The sequence below is a fragment of the Hemibagrus wyckioides genome, linkage group LG08 (genome assembly GCF_019097595.1).
Source record: "Hemibagrus wyckioides isolate EC202008001 linkage group LG08, SWU_Hwy_1.0, whole genome shotgun sequence".
Lineage (NCBI taxonomy): Eukaryota > Metazoa > Chordata > Actinopteri > Siluriformes > Bagridae > Hemibagrus > Hemibagrus wyckioides.
This window is the reverse complement of record NC_080717.1, coordinates 20,859,836-20,874,732: the sequence shown is the minus strand read 5'-3', so window position 1 is coordinate 20,874,732 and position 14,897 is coordinate 20,859,836. Positions and strand designations below refer to the sequence as shown.

At 42.0% G+C, this 14,897-nt stretch overlaps 1 protein-coding gene across 1 annotated transcript in view; it reads right to left on the bottom strand.

The window, feature by feature from the left end:
* slit3 (slit homolog 3 (Drosophila)) overlaps positions 1-14,897 on the bottom strand; it is a 167,175-nt gene that overhangs the window by 139,459 nt on the left and 12,819 nt on the right. The window contains exons 2-4 of the mRNA XM_058396991.1: positions 13,793-13,864; positions 11,268-11,339; positions 8,795-8,866 (exon numbers count right to left, since the gene is read on the bottom strand). Coding sequence (XP_058252974.1) covers positions 8,795-8,866; positions 11,268-11,339; positions 13,793-13,864 — 216 coding nt within the window. The remainder of the gene's footprint in view (positions 1-8,794; positions 8,867-11,267; positions 11,340-13,792; positions 13,865-14,897) is intronic.

The following is a 14,897-nucleotide window of genomic DNA, read 5'->3' as shown; positions in this document are numbered from 1 at the left end:
AAGCGGAAAAACAACAACGGGGGAAACCGAGGAGAGGCGTCTGTTTCCACTTAGTTCTTCTAAGTTCCACAACATTCCCTATTGTTGCCTGAAGGGGCCCGGCTGCGGGCAATGTCTTCGCATCTTAAAAAGAAGCTGCAATTAGCTAAGTGACAACTGTGTGTGGACTCAAAGCAAAGGAAGCCTACTAGTGAATCCTGTCAGTCAGCTTTCTCTTTCTTACTCCCTCTCTCTCTCTCTCTCTGGCCCGAGCATCTCGCGGCATGTGCTGTCTGGACTGTAAACCATGTCCGCTGTCTTGGCAAGAAGACCAGACGGCCTTTTCTGGGTGACTGGAGCGTTAAAGAAACCTTCACATATTTGTCTGCTTGCCCAGTTGCTGGTTGTACCAGGGTCACTTTGTTTTAACTGAAAAATGACGCAAAGAGACCTTGTCACACTTTCAGCATGGACTGTCCTGTCTGAGAGAGAAACACCACGCCAGCCAGGCTTCAAGCGCCGCCAATTCGCACATCCTTGCAAACCGAGCGGCACGCAACAAATGTGCTGGCCCGTCAGAATTCCTCCTCGCCCTCGTGTGAAAGGCAACAGTACTGCTAGCAGGAGGGAGAAATCCAGTCAGGACGAAGGCTGCGGGTTTTACGGCGCTTTTGTTTGTTTTTCTTGCCTTGTTCCTAGATGCGCAATTTCATGCACTGAAAAAAAGCGCACATTCCTGGAGATCACTTTTGTGTTTAAGCTCACACTTGCAAAAACAATCAGTGTGACCAAGGGTTCCAGTAAGGTTGCTGGCGAGCCAGAGGGCTTAAGCGGTTTAACAACCCTGAGGAAATCTTAAACCTAAACAATATCACAGATTCTTAACATATGCAAGTCTAACGTACACAATCCACCTTCAATCCTAATACCTTGAAATGTGGCTTAGAGTCGGAATTAAAGCACAGCCTCTGTGTAACCTTACACCGTACGTTAATAAGTGCCATGCGGCACGTCAAGCATGAATATACAAGAAATAAACCCAGATTTCAAATTTTACATTCCAGAGCCAGAGCCTCAAGGCAGTTTAACAGAAATATTATTAATAGATTTCTGAACTCAGTGAAACAGACTAAGTGACCAACCGCAGGAAAGATAGAGTAAAAACAAGAGAGAAACAGACAGAAAGAATGTTATATACATTATTGACACTGTTATATGATAAATCTGTGAGCCTACATTCTGTTTTTTCCCATACTCTCTCTCTGTACCAAGAACAACAAACAGGGTAGTGTTGAGGTCTGAAACATTACACGCCCTTGATTAGTCAAGAGCTGAGTCGTGATATATATCAGATACTGATAAACACTAAACATCAGCTAGTTACTCTTATCACTTCTTAACTAGATAGTATGCTACAGAAAGCTTTAAGGATCTAAACACTTAGATTTAGCACCTGTTCTATGGTTGTCTCTGTCTTAACTCTATTTACCCGAGGCCAAAAAATGGAATTTACGCCTGTTTTGGGGTGATCATTTTCAGAATTTCTTCGCCATAACAGACTCCACAGTGGTGGAGTTAGTGGCTTATAGGAAAGCAGACTCTCCACGATTTAATAATTTGTAGGAAAATGGCTAGGTTTTATTTACACAAATGTATCTTCAAAGTAAATGTTGATATCAAACCCATTTCAGATCTCTGAGATGCCCCAAGTGCTCGATCATAATCATCTAATATTTGAAGACGTTATCATCAACCACTAAAATCCTGTGTAAGGTTATCCAACAGAGGTAAAAACGAAGGTCTCACACTGAAAGCCAACAAAGTCTTGACTCATTTTACATCAGACTTGCAGCGATTAAATCATTAATTTGCTTATACTTATTGAAAGTCAAATTCTAGTGCACTGGTAAAAGGTTTAAAGCTTCTAAGTAAAACCAAACAAATGGGTTTCCCTTTAGAAATCAAGTAGAACCTCCAGGTAGAAACTCTTTTTATTTGTATTGAGCTTTTAATCCCAAAGCACATTTACAGAACTCCATATAGATCTAGACTGATCTGTAACGAGTAAGTCAGAGGTGAAATGAAAATTCCGTTTTCTAAACCAGATTTATATCCATTCCTTATTCCTTTAATTATTAACTGATCTTTTCAAGCCTTTTATATGATTCGAAGCCAATACGTTGGGATTCGCAATAGTGAATTCTTGAATTCTTCTTAAAATTCAGGACAGGATACAAACTAGCTTTTACCAGCTTGATAAATAGGACCTCTTGTCTCAAGTACAATAGTAAATCCAGGACCTTTGGTTTCCATTAAAAATTCTGATTCAAAAATCAGCTGAAGCATCTCCATTGTTGCTGTTGTTAACGTTTGTCGTTAACTCTAGCCCGGCATGGCAGATCATGTCCCTACTTCACAACTCTTACTTTCACGGCTACTATTATATAAAGCAGACATGTGCAAAGGTTGTACAGGCAGCTCTGGATTTGGATTAGTAAAGTCCTGAGTGGTAAGTGACGAAAACCGAGAGGAGGAGAGCATGACACAGCGAAGAAAAGTGAGTGTGCACATTCATTACGGTGCATTCCTCATGGACCTTTGAAACATGTGCAAGCAGTTCTGCCCATTTAAATCCAATTACGATCTGGACCGGTTGTCATGGGAACTACCTGTGATAAACACCCCAGTGTGTAATGGCTCCGAACTATTTCCCAAATTATAGGCGCCCTCAATCAACATGCCGCATTAAGCCTTGTCTCTTGTTGCTGCCCATGATGGGGGTAGGGGACACTTTTTTCACAGGACTCACTTGCTCTTTCTATCAGACCAACAGGTTGGACCAGCCTAAACCCCGTAAAAGAAATAAAAACGATCCCTGTTAGCCACCTGAGGCAAACAGTGCTATAAAACTGTCCTCGATAAATGTTGCTAGAATTGCATCTATTCAGTCTCATGCTGCGTATTTCCTTCATACAGCATCCATATTTTTGCTCCATATGCAACATTGTCTTGTTCAACCTCAGGCCAGGGTTCCACTCTAAAATTCCACGCCTGCAGATAAATCCTTTAATGGATCATTAAAGACATTAGTGTACTTTTAATATACTCCCCGAGATGCAGTTTGAGTTTCATTACATCTCTCTCTGTCTCTCTTTCTCAACCGCCCCCACTGTAGACATTTTCACAACCCAACTAATCCACTGCAAAAATGCTCTAGATCCAAGAGTCCATTCAGGATGTCTACACAGGGGATTTAGAATAAGATGGAAGTCCCCTCTTGAGTGCGGTTACCTGACGGTCTGGAAGCACCACTGGGTGTAATGCTCAAATATTTAGATATACTTTACAACCATAGAAATGTCACTCAATCTACCTGCCTTTCTAAACACAGCCCACCTGGGGCTTAAAACTAAACCACTTGAAATTGTACGGAAAATCCTGGGGAATATTTAGTAATTACTGATATATAATATTTACCAAAGAGAATAGGTTGTAGGAATAGATGTACGAGGTCTTTTTGCAAACAGATCGTAGAATGTTAAAAATAAATAAATAAATAAAATGAAGATTTAATTGAATTTTTTTTTTACTTTAAAAAATCCATTTTAATTTGAAACATTTATTTTATTTTAAAATTATTTTATATTTATTATTGCTTATTTATTATTTATTATTGGTTTTTTTTTTGTTTTTTAACCAGATACGATACTGAGCTGATACCAAGAATCAGAATCAGGCCGATACCAGCAAAAAATAGTGTAACAGATATGGAAGAAAAAGAAGAGATCAGATTTAGTAACAAATTTAGCTTGAAATATCAGAAAATTGCTTGCAGCACAACAAGATAAAGCAGGTTAAAGTGTGTCACGCGATAACAACAGTGGCAGCTGTGTGCTCGTTGCTCTCATTTCAGCTGTGTGGAAATACTCGGTGCTAAAATAATTGTGTTTTATTTTTGGAAGGGATTTTGTTTTTGGAACTGGAAATGTTTACCTCTAAAAAGACTCGATTGTATTTACACTTTATTCGATTTATTTAGATTTCTATTTGAAGGAGTTGAACTGAATAAATCTGCATTTCGGTGTGAGTCATCGTTTTAGTTCGACATTTGTATGAACATACCCTGTATTTATTATAGAGCCTTATTTTAAAGCTCTATGAAAGCTTAGAAGTTTTTAAAGACCTAAATATCAGATGAATATGAATATCAGCTGATGGTTTCAGTACTGGTATCGAATAAGAAACAGTGGTCTAATGCTTTCTCTAGTAGGTTATAATAAGTCTATGACAATCCTTTTACAAAGCTCTTAAGTGCTAGAATTTCTCATTCTATCTGTGGGGAAAAAACAGAATAAGCACACTTCTTGGACCTGAAAGCACACACACAAACCCAAAGTCACACAGGGGTGACCGTGATCTCGTTTTTTTAGTCTTTTGGATGAATTTCTTGCTTTGTCTTTTAACAACTCTGTCTTTTTTCTCTCTCACTGTAGATAAACTGAAAGGAAATTTAGGTCTGAGCATCTGGTTAACTAATTACAAAAGCAATAAAGCATGTTCAGGTCATTTGTAATAATCTGCCTTTGTTTAAGCAGATCTAATAAGAAGTTTATCCTGCACAGTTTCAACTTTATCTCACACTTTTCCTTTATTTCTCTCGCTCTGTTTGAGAGCTCTGCAGGAAAGAACAGACCTCACATGAGCACTGAGAGCACATGGACCATCAGCTCGACCAGCACCGGTTGTAAGCATACAAACTGAGGTCCAGCTGTGTGAGCAGTGCAGCCTCGAGAACACTGGGTGGCTCTGTGGGCCCCACACCATGCTTCCGATTCACAAACATACACACGCTCGCATAAATATGCTATTCGGGCATGCAGGCATATCAAAGAGCACAGTCCCCTCAGCCAAAACTCTCATGTACGTCCAACTCGAGAGGAACTACAGACTCAGAGATGTCCAAACAGCTTAGAGAAAGAGTGGATAAGATTTAAACCTAGCTGGGGAACGTGCAACAAAATCTGGGCCAGGAACAAATGGAACAAACACTAACAATGGAAAAATACCTTTAAAAAAAAAAAACTTCCTTGAACTTCAACAAAAGCAGATCTCTGGGTGCCTGAGACCTTGGATTCAGAAAAAATGCTGGATGAGATTACACTTATTTCCAACACCTGAGAGAGAGGTTACACATCCATGAAAATATGTCAGCTTTGACAGATTGGGTCAAGGCCAAGCTCATCCGCTTTGTAGCCAGCTGAATTCTAACAAGGAAGAGACGTTAATGATATTCAGATCCACTACCTAAACACTTCCTCTACCTACATGCTTTGCCTTTATTTGGAAACTGGAATAGCTTCCATGTGTGTGTTTCTATTTTAGTCCATGTTATGTACATATAAACATTCCATAAAATATCTACTTTTAGTTGTAGTGCCCTCGCTACGGGGAGGTGTTACACTATATAAGAGTGCTAGAAATCTTGGCTTTTGAGTCGCTTAACACACGTTTGCATTTCCCTCTAAGCTATAACTCTGTACGGTCATAGGTTGTGTCTAGGTGGGGAAAAAATGTCAATTTCGTGCCAGAAATGAACCTTTGCTAAGCGTAAACAGCTTCATTTATTCCAATGAGAAAAATGCTCATGTGAGCACGTTTGTTTCACTCCGCGTATTGACTCGGTTTCCTGAAACCTGACAGGGATAAGTAGCTGCCAGTGACGATGTGAAAGTCCGGGTGAACAGGGACTAACAAATTGACAGCTCTCCCGCTGGGGCATAACTAAAAATATTAGTTTTCTGTGTCTGACAACAAAAGAAGAAAATGGAAAAGAAAAATGCTTTCCTCTCTCTACATCGGTCTTATCAGCTCCCCTGCTGCTTCTAAACAAGCTAGTTGATTACTAAGAAAAAGAAAAAAAAATTTTTTGTTGAGCTCCTTGGATACAGTCGGCTTTCCCTCTGTGCTCTCGAAGTCTTTGGAGCTTATATTTATCTAAATATGACTTGGGAGTAAATCACTAAGCTGTCTGGCCTTTAAAAACCGAGCCCTATTTTGGACGCCGTTTGGCTGGATACTGGGAGGCTTAGTTTCTCTGAAAACAATCCGTGGGCCGCCGAGCCACATCTCCACGGTTTATACGCTTGAGACGCGCTGCACTATTAGGCAGCTATTGCGGCCACTAAAACACACTACTTTACACGGCAATATACAATTACCATAATTATCATGTAAATACTAGTACTGCTGGTGCATCTAGTTCTTGCTCTAAAGATATATTAGTGTGTAAAGAGGTAATTACAATGGGGATTTAGTAAAACATCAGCTGTAATGATGCGTTTTAGAAAGTGCTGATGAGAGATTCATAGGTGCCCGAGTCTCATGTACAGTATGCGATGCAGACTGGGATCAAATGCTTTGGGTTTTTTGAAGTACTCAGAAAGTCAGGCCCTGCTTCCCATCTGGAGTTCAAAGCTCCGAGCCAGGAGAGGCGCAAAGCAGCCGAACAAGACTCCGCCCTGCATGGGGGAGGCTGATTTGTTTCTAATAAATAAGTGCTGTGAAAAGAAAACAAACTCGCCAGGGTGGGGGTTGACAAGAGGGGAAAACAGAATTGCTGGTGATACAAAAACAAAGCGCAGCCAAACATTCTCAGAAGCAAAAGCACAAAGGAGCCAGAAGGAAGCTGGCCTGGGCCCAGATCTTTATGGCCGTGCAGGCGTCAGGCAAACTTCAGGCCTGATCAATCAAAAACAGCCATGAGAGGCGATCATTATGCCCTGACAGGCTAACTGCTCGCCTCCGCCAGAATAATTGAGTCCAGAAAATTAAAGAGAAAGCAAGAGCTCGGAATCGGCCGAAGGAGGATTCCCCGTGCGCTATGCACCCATTTTGCCCTAAATCACAACAATCACACGCAACCTGAGCCCAGCGTAATGACAGGGGTGGAGCTCTGTAGCTCTTCCTGACTGAAACACCCCATGCTCGAACCTAACCAGCACATGGGGCCTGACTCCACACAGGAAGAGAAGTTAATATGGAGACTTGCTCTGCTCCACCATTAATAAATAGAAGCAGGCATGCTCATGGCCGAGCTCTCATTCTTCATTTGCTTCCCATTATCCATCGGTATGGAGGTATGAGAGAGCAGGGGTGGGAGGAGGAATCTTTGGAAGCCGAACCAAACCGACTCCATGCGCTGCATGTGTGTGCGTGTCGGAGTTTGTGAGGACGTGTGCGTGTGTAAAAAGCAAATATCTTGGCTTGCGCTGCGCAGAGTCTATAACTGCAACCACACGCTTTCCTTCCAGGCAGAGCAGAGAGCAGCGCTACACACACTGACCACAAATGGAGCATGCCAGCTGTCGTGACCCTATGACGGCCACTGTTTCTCCTTTGCTGCCTCCCACTGTCCCGACCTGTCTCCCAACACCTGGGCCTGCCACAGTGGGGTCTCTTTCACCCACCCAGACCACCAAAGTTCCACTTCCTCTCACCTCAGGCCTGTCTTTCAGGCACAACATGCCTGTTACCTTTCCCTGACCCCTGCTAGCAGAAGCAGGAGTTGGTTGCTTTTTCTAGCCCTGTCCTGAGCTGAACATGTTCGTTCGTGTTGCTAAATCCGGCTTTAATACCTGAGGGTTTTTAATGGGAAGGTTAGAGGTAAGTCCATTCATTTCACAGCACCGCCGAGCCTAACCAAATGCGACAAAGTTACGAGCCTCACAGAAGCCATCCACAGGCTTGAACAGACCTCATTACCAAAAGTCTACTGTAGGTTGCCAAAAAAAAGAATTAAAAAAAAGAGAATCAAACGGTATAATTTAAATAATGGCTAGGGGATAAGAAATAAGGGGATTTAGTGTATATGCCTGGCAATCCTTCATCGTTTCCACTCCTTTGCAACAGCTTGAGAGAACAGTTATTAAGTTGTGATAAATAAGAACATCACTGCCAATAATGCTTCATGAAACTGCTGGCAACAGAGAGGAAATGAAACCATCATGTCTGCTGATTGTTTCTGTAAAGGCTCGGCTATCCACCGAAGAAATATTAAAGGCTGCTCCGTGGGCCGTGGCTGACATAAAAGGGAATTTCATGTCTGTAAACCCGAGTCACGATCGTTGTAATCATCCATGTATCAAACATCATTGCAAATCGAGTGCATTAGAGTGCGAAGACGTCAGCAAGATCTTCCCAGCAGCAGCAGAAACAGGGGCAAAGTGACCTCTGAAACAAAGTGCTACTCAGAGAAGGTCCTAGAGAATTTAAAAAGCCCCAGAGTGGCTCACGTGTCACATATACCTCTGTTAATACAGAGCACCCCAAAATCAACACTTACAAAACTTAACCCCTGCCCTGACTCGAGGCTAACCTGAGCTATTTCTCTTCAACAAGGATCGTAAATTTGTAAATAAAGACTTCCCTGGCAGCTAGACTAGAAACTCAATGTTGCCTGACCCTGGGAGCAGGGAAATGAAATTCAGCAACAGGAATCCGGTCCGTCCAAGCAAAACATTCCCTGTAACACACCTTCACCACACTGCGAGTAACATAGAACGGAGCCGTGTTGCGTTACGCCTGCCCGGGCCCTCGGCCTGTATAAAAGAGCCACATCTGGAGTAGGAAAACCACAGCAAATAACAAAATCCTGTTCTGATGACGTCCACTTTAAACAGCATTGTGGAGAAAGCCAAATATTTGACTGAGCTCCCTCCCAGGACAATGATCAAAATTAAGACAGCGGGGGAAGTTTGACCGCTGTTTTGATTTGTCTTTTTTTCCGAGCTGGAATATCAAAGAAACATAGACTTACAGGCGGCCCAGCTTGGGTGTGGACTGGAATAGCAGCTCCGGCAGAACCTGCAGCCGGTTCCGGTTCAGACGCCTGTGAGGAGAGAGAGAGAGAGAGAGAGAGAGAAAGAGAAAAAGAAGAGGAGTGAGCTAGAGGGCAAGAAAAGGACGAGAGTCAGCATGGTCAAAACAAATGAGAAATGTAACGCAAGACGAACATTAAAGGCACTGAGGAACAGTGTGGGAACGACCTTTTAGAAAACATAGATCTGTGTGTGTGTGTGTGTAGGGGGGTTGGTTTTGTGGAATGACTGATGGAACATGAGCGTGCTTGAGATGGAAGAGGAGCGTGAGAGGCACAGACAGAACTTAGGACTGTTTGACGTTGCACACAGACAGAGAGTGGATACACACAAACATCTGCCCTGGCACTGAAAACAGAGATCAGTGGGAAGACAGGGCAAATATAAACGCCACACAGGCACACCAATCAATCTTGGTGATTAGAGCAATCAGCCAGGTCAACCCTGCCACTGAGCCCAGGACCATGGAAACTGGCCCACAGCAGCATCACGGGGTCAGGGATCACAGCTGTGCTGAGGCCACTGGGAAATAGGATGTGCTCCATAGAAGATGGCCCAGGTTATCTCCTGCAGCAAGCCATAAAAAGCCGCTATCCCTCACATGAGCCTCCACAGACTCACAGCTTTCATCAGACGACCCTTACAGCAGGGTTTAATCAAAGGACGAGGGGATAATAGTGACCCCGGGGGTCATAGGACCAGGGCGAAGGCATGCGTTGGAGGAATGGTTCTGGCATCTGTACACTATTTTACTCCATCCAGCTTCAGGACATCAGCAGACGCTAAGGAAATGGATTCTCTAGCTGAGTAGTATCATCTTTCCGTACTGTCCCTTAAGTCTTAACCCCCACGTCCTCGAGTTAGGCGCAACAGTGTTGTGGTTATAGAGCCTTTTAAGGCTACAAGACAAATTTGACTCTGTCAAGTAAGCTTTGATGCCAAAGAAGGTTTGTCCAGCGTCGACATTTGATTCTTGCCAAACTGCAGTTTCGGCCCATAAATCTAGACCTGCATATGCAATCAAAAACCGCACAACCTTAAAAATGACGTCGCTCGGTTTAGGCTGTCCAAGACTGTCTCGAGATTTTCTTCAGAGAAAACAAATTAACGCTGATGTTCCAGCAGGTTGCCAGCATCTTATTATGTTATCATATGAATAAAGGCTGCTTCAAATACAATCACTGGGCCTCATTTATCAAGCCGAACACGAACGACTTTTATTCATAAATCATTTGCAGAAACATTTACACAAGAAATGTGGTTTTCATGAAGAAAAAAACAAAAAAACCCAACAAAAAAAAAGGATTCGTTTGGGGAGGGGGGGATTTACATCCTATGGGATTTTTTTTTAGTTCAGTTCAGGAAAAATTAATAAATAAAGTTCAGTACTAAGCACCCGCTTACACAAATCCACTTGAATATATACAGTTATAGAAGGGAAATTATTTATAATCGCACTCTTGGGTGTCACCTGGATGAGCATGGCTTCCCTTTTGCTTCTGGTTCCTCTAAAGGTTTCTTCCTTATATCGTCTCAGGGAGGTTTTCCTTGCCATCATTGCCTCTGGTTGGCTCATTAAGGAGTAAATACAAATTTAAATCTTTTATTATTATTAATATTATTAATATTATTTATTATTTTATTTTATTTTGAATTTTTGTATTCCTGTAAAGCTGCTTTGTGACAATGTCCAAAATGCTAAAGCTATAGTTAATATAGCTGCACTGGTTATGGACATGATATTTAGTCACAGTCATGTTGTTCAGATCTGATCAGTGAAGAAAAGAAAAAAAAAAAGCAAAATTCCTAACGTGTGTGACAGGCAGAGGAATGTGCGGTGTAAAACCCAGACAAACACAAGAGCTAGGAAGCAGATGAGCACTAAGTGTTTTCAGGGTTGGTCAACAAACTCACACATGCCTGCTCAGTGCAGTGAAGGCAGATGCTTCTCTGATTTGCTTTTCCTAACCACACTCAAATTCTGACAGAACCGTACACAACCTCACAGACGAGAGAAGAGCTCAAACAATTCGCAAACAAACTCCGAAATTCACTGACAAGCCAGTCCCCAGACAGCTGTGTAGCTTTCCCTGACCTTGTCCATCTGTAGAAATGGCCTGACTGTTTGGTTTGACCTGGTGGTCGACTTCTCTGGGAGGTGTTAAGATTCTCACCGGGGGAGAGCAAATGGAAGTCTGTCTCATGGCAGGGAGCAAATGAGGATGCTGTCTTTTTTTTTGCACTTGAAATAGAAGTTATTAAAGTCACCTTAAAAAAGTTCACAGCTTTAGGAAATATCGATGGTGTAGTTTTAGATCGAGACAGATCAAAAAATAATAAATAGAAATCAACTGAGGGTCGGGTTCAAACGTTTTGTCATTTTTTTATTAAGAGTCTGAGACTTATACTTACAGCCTCTCCAGCTGTTTGAGGTCCTGGAACGCTCCTCTTTCAATCACACTGATCTGATTGTTCTCCAAATGCCTGTGGAGGAAGAACAGCTTCATTATCCAATCCCATCTGTAACCATGACACAATGATTAGGAGGACAACAACCTGCTAATTAATACACAAAATAAATTCTACATATGCTGTATCTCTATTATTGAGGCTCACGAGTTGGAGTTTAATCTATAATAGACTGTTTCTCAGGAGCTCCTGCTTACGCAACTCCAATTGACTGTATAAGACTGTAGAAAGGACATTATTCGTAATCACACTTTCCGGTGTTTATGATAGTTCACACGCTCTGGTGTCACCCAAATGAGGATGAGGTTCCCTTTTGAGTCTGGTTCCTCTCAAGGTATCCTCCTCTTACCATCTAAGGGAGTTTTTCCTCGTCACAGTCGTCTCAGGCTTGCTCATTAGGGATAAATACAAATAACTTTAACAATAAGTCTAATATTAATCTTGAACTTTTTGTACTATATTTCTTATGTTCTGTAAAGCTGCTTTGAGACGATGTCCATTTTTAAAAGTGCTATACAAATAAAATTGAATTGCAGTAATCACCTGAGTTAATTTGCTACTGACTACTGACTACATATATGACACCCTTAAGCAGCATGACTTACATTTATGTCTTTATATACATCTGAGCAGTTGAGAAAATAAGGGCCTGGCACAAGGGCTCACAAAATGGCAGAGGGACTTGAACTAGCTTGATTTTAACTAATCAGCCCAACTTCTTATCCACTCAGATTAGTTATCCTGTATTAATTAGTGATTATTAGACTATTAGATTAGTGACTGTTGATCAATACCTATAGAAACATGACTTTGTCTTGTCACAAGCTTACTATCATTCCATCAAGATCTTGATTTACCTCTCTGATCGTGACAGGAATGTGATCGTGATGTCAGACATGCCTGTGAGGTCCTGGCATGTAGGTACGCTTTGCCCCTCTGCTCTGAACACCATGTCATGTTACAGGGCCCCTAAAGTTTTCCAGATGCATTACAAAGGCACTACATCTCTATGGCCAATTCTTGTTTAGATTTGCGTCTGCCTGAATTAGAGCCAACATGCAGTGACATGCATGGGAAGCCCCAGCAGTCTGCCACTGAATGATACTCGAGCATGACTATACGGGAAATCAGACGGCGGTGGACTAAAATATCCCGAGCCTTTAATTTGGAGCTTTGCTCCGTCCTTTTAAAGAAAATGCTTATACACAAGAGTTTTTTTTCTTCTGACAAGATGACACAGTAGGTAGAGACGGTACGAGACAGATCTGTAGCTCAGATGTGGTGTAGAGTAGGTAAAAAAAGACTGTTTTTTGCACCAGATGGAGAGAAAAAGTCAATTCATTAACTTTTCGTCTGCAACAACTGCATTCTTTGCTGATAAAATATATCTTACAGCGTATGCCTCAAATCAGGCTAAGAACTGAATAAGATTCTGGTTTATTCAAACAAATGGGGGATCAGTCCCCTGCTGCTTTATGTATTGGCATTAAAAGTAATTTTATTCAATCCCCTCCAGATGGGCTTTGGTGAGCGGAGAGAAATAATAGATGTTTCTTTTGCTTCAATTTTCAGCCACTCGCCTTTGACGGTTTTGAAGTATTCTCTAGAAACATATGGGACACAGGCAAACACCTAGGCTTCACAGGGATGAAAAAAGGGAGATGGGGAGGAGAATGGGGGACTTTATGTATTAAAGCCTGAGCTAACACACATGGTATTTAAAAAGTACGTCGTGTTGTTCTTGCCTTTAGCGCTAACTAGGTGCAAGTCTTATGGGAGACTCTGCGTCTGCACACCAGGCTTTACCCTTTAAGGCTTCAGCTGTGAATGTGTGTGGAGGCTTGACTCACGTTATCAGATGGAGGGGATCACGGTACCAGCGTTCCAGAACGATAAGGGGGAGTGAGGCTTCCCAGGGGTCAGTGCAGAACTGTTAGCTTTCAAAGATACGCAATGCCAGCCTGCCTCCACTTGTCATCATTCATAAATTTCTCTTTTTTTCATGTTTATTTTTACCTAAACGCCACTCTGGCTTTACAGGCCCATGCTCAGGAGTTTTGGAGCACAGAGTACTCAATGATTGCGGTCATTAAGCTCCTAACACACTCGGTCTGGCAGACCGCCGTCTACTAGACAAACCCGAGTGCGCTGCATGGCACATGAGACCAGCCATAAGGTGTTTATTTTAGTTCAGCACAGTGGACGTGTAAAGCACGCACTTCCGTGTCTCCCAGACTTCAGAACAAGTTTAAAGCCTGAGTGAACATGATACAGTGACTTCACGCTCGGCGAAGAAGGTCGTGTCCAATGTGTCGGACTGACTCAGATTAAACGTCTCAATGCTTTATTATGATGTGTGCTACATAGTAATCCTTTCCTGCACTGCAATTGGGACAAGTGGAAGGTTTTGACAGCTTCACGCTTTGGGATTGAGGAGATTTTAAAGTCTTGTGATGTGGAAAGCTTACAGAACTCTGAGGTTTTTCAGTCCGGAAAAGTCCACCTTGGTGATCCGAGTGATGTTATTCCTGTCCAGGTCTCTGTTAAAAAAGAGGGGAAAAAAAGATAGAAAGATTAGTTATCCTGTCCTTCACAATTATTACAAACACAATATAATCACAGTGTACTCTCAAAGATGCTTGTAGTCTAGATCTCCAGATGCTTGAATGTTTATATATTTGGACTCCGGCGTCTGTCAGGACACATTACTGCACCTCTGTGGATGTCCGGTTCTGAAAGAGCTGCACAAAACTGAGCTCTTATTTTCTGCTTTGTGGAAACCCTGCCAAAGGCAAGACATCCGCTTGCTTCCCATCAGAGATGGACAATAAAACTGTTTTCATTTTGATCCACTTCCTCTAAGTAATACTGATACTAATTCCTTAGGATTTCTTTTTCTTAAAATCAAGTCTTGGTTTGCAATAGGGATGTGTGATGTGGCAGAGTATTGTCATATTGTGATATTGACGACAGACGATAAACAATATGTATCAAGATTTAATCAACATTGACTGACAAACAAGTGGAACCATGTTAGTAAAAACTATTTATGTCCATATGTACAAAAAACTCCAAGTATTAAACCAAGACAATGCTGAAAGTCAAATGTTGTTGCTGTCTTCCGGCTGCTCCCTGTTTGGGGTCACCACAGCGGATCATCCGATCAGCATATCTAGATGCTCTTTTCCTGACACAACCCTCCCATTTTTTCCAGGCTTGGGACCAGCACTCTCAGTGGCTGGGTCAGTTTTCTTTTTCTTTTTCAATCAAACCCAAGCCATCATGGTGTGAGCATGGACTCTTACAGCTGACCCTTACATGACTGTGTGTGTCTGTGTGTGCGCATGTTGCCATGTAATGAACTATCCCTCATTCTGGTTGTACCATCCCCTCCTCTTGGCCAGTGTAGTATGAATGAATGAATGAATGAATGACCGTGTAACTTGTTACTCTGAATCATAACCGACTAGTGAGGAATCGCACCTCACTACGTTTATGACACCGTGAAGTAAAACAGTGTACAATTATATAAAAATATCTCAATAACAATATTTCAATAACAATTATTTCTTC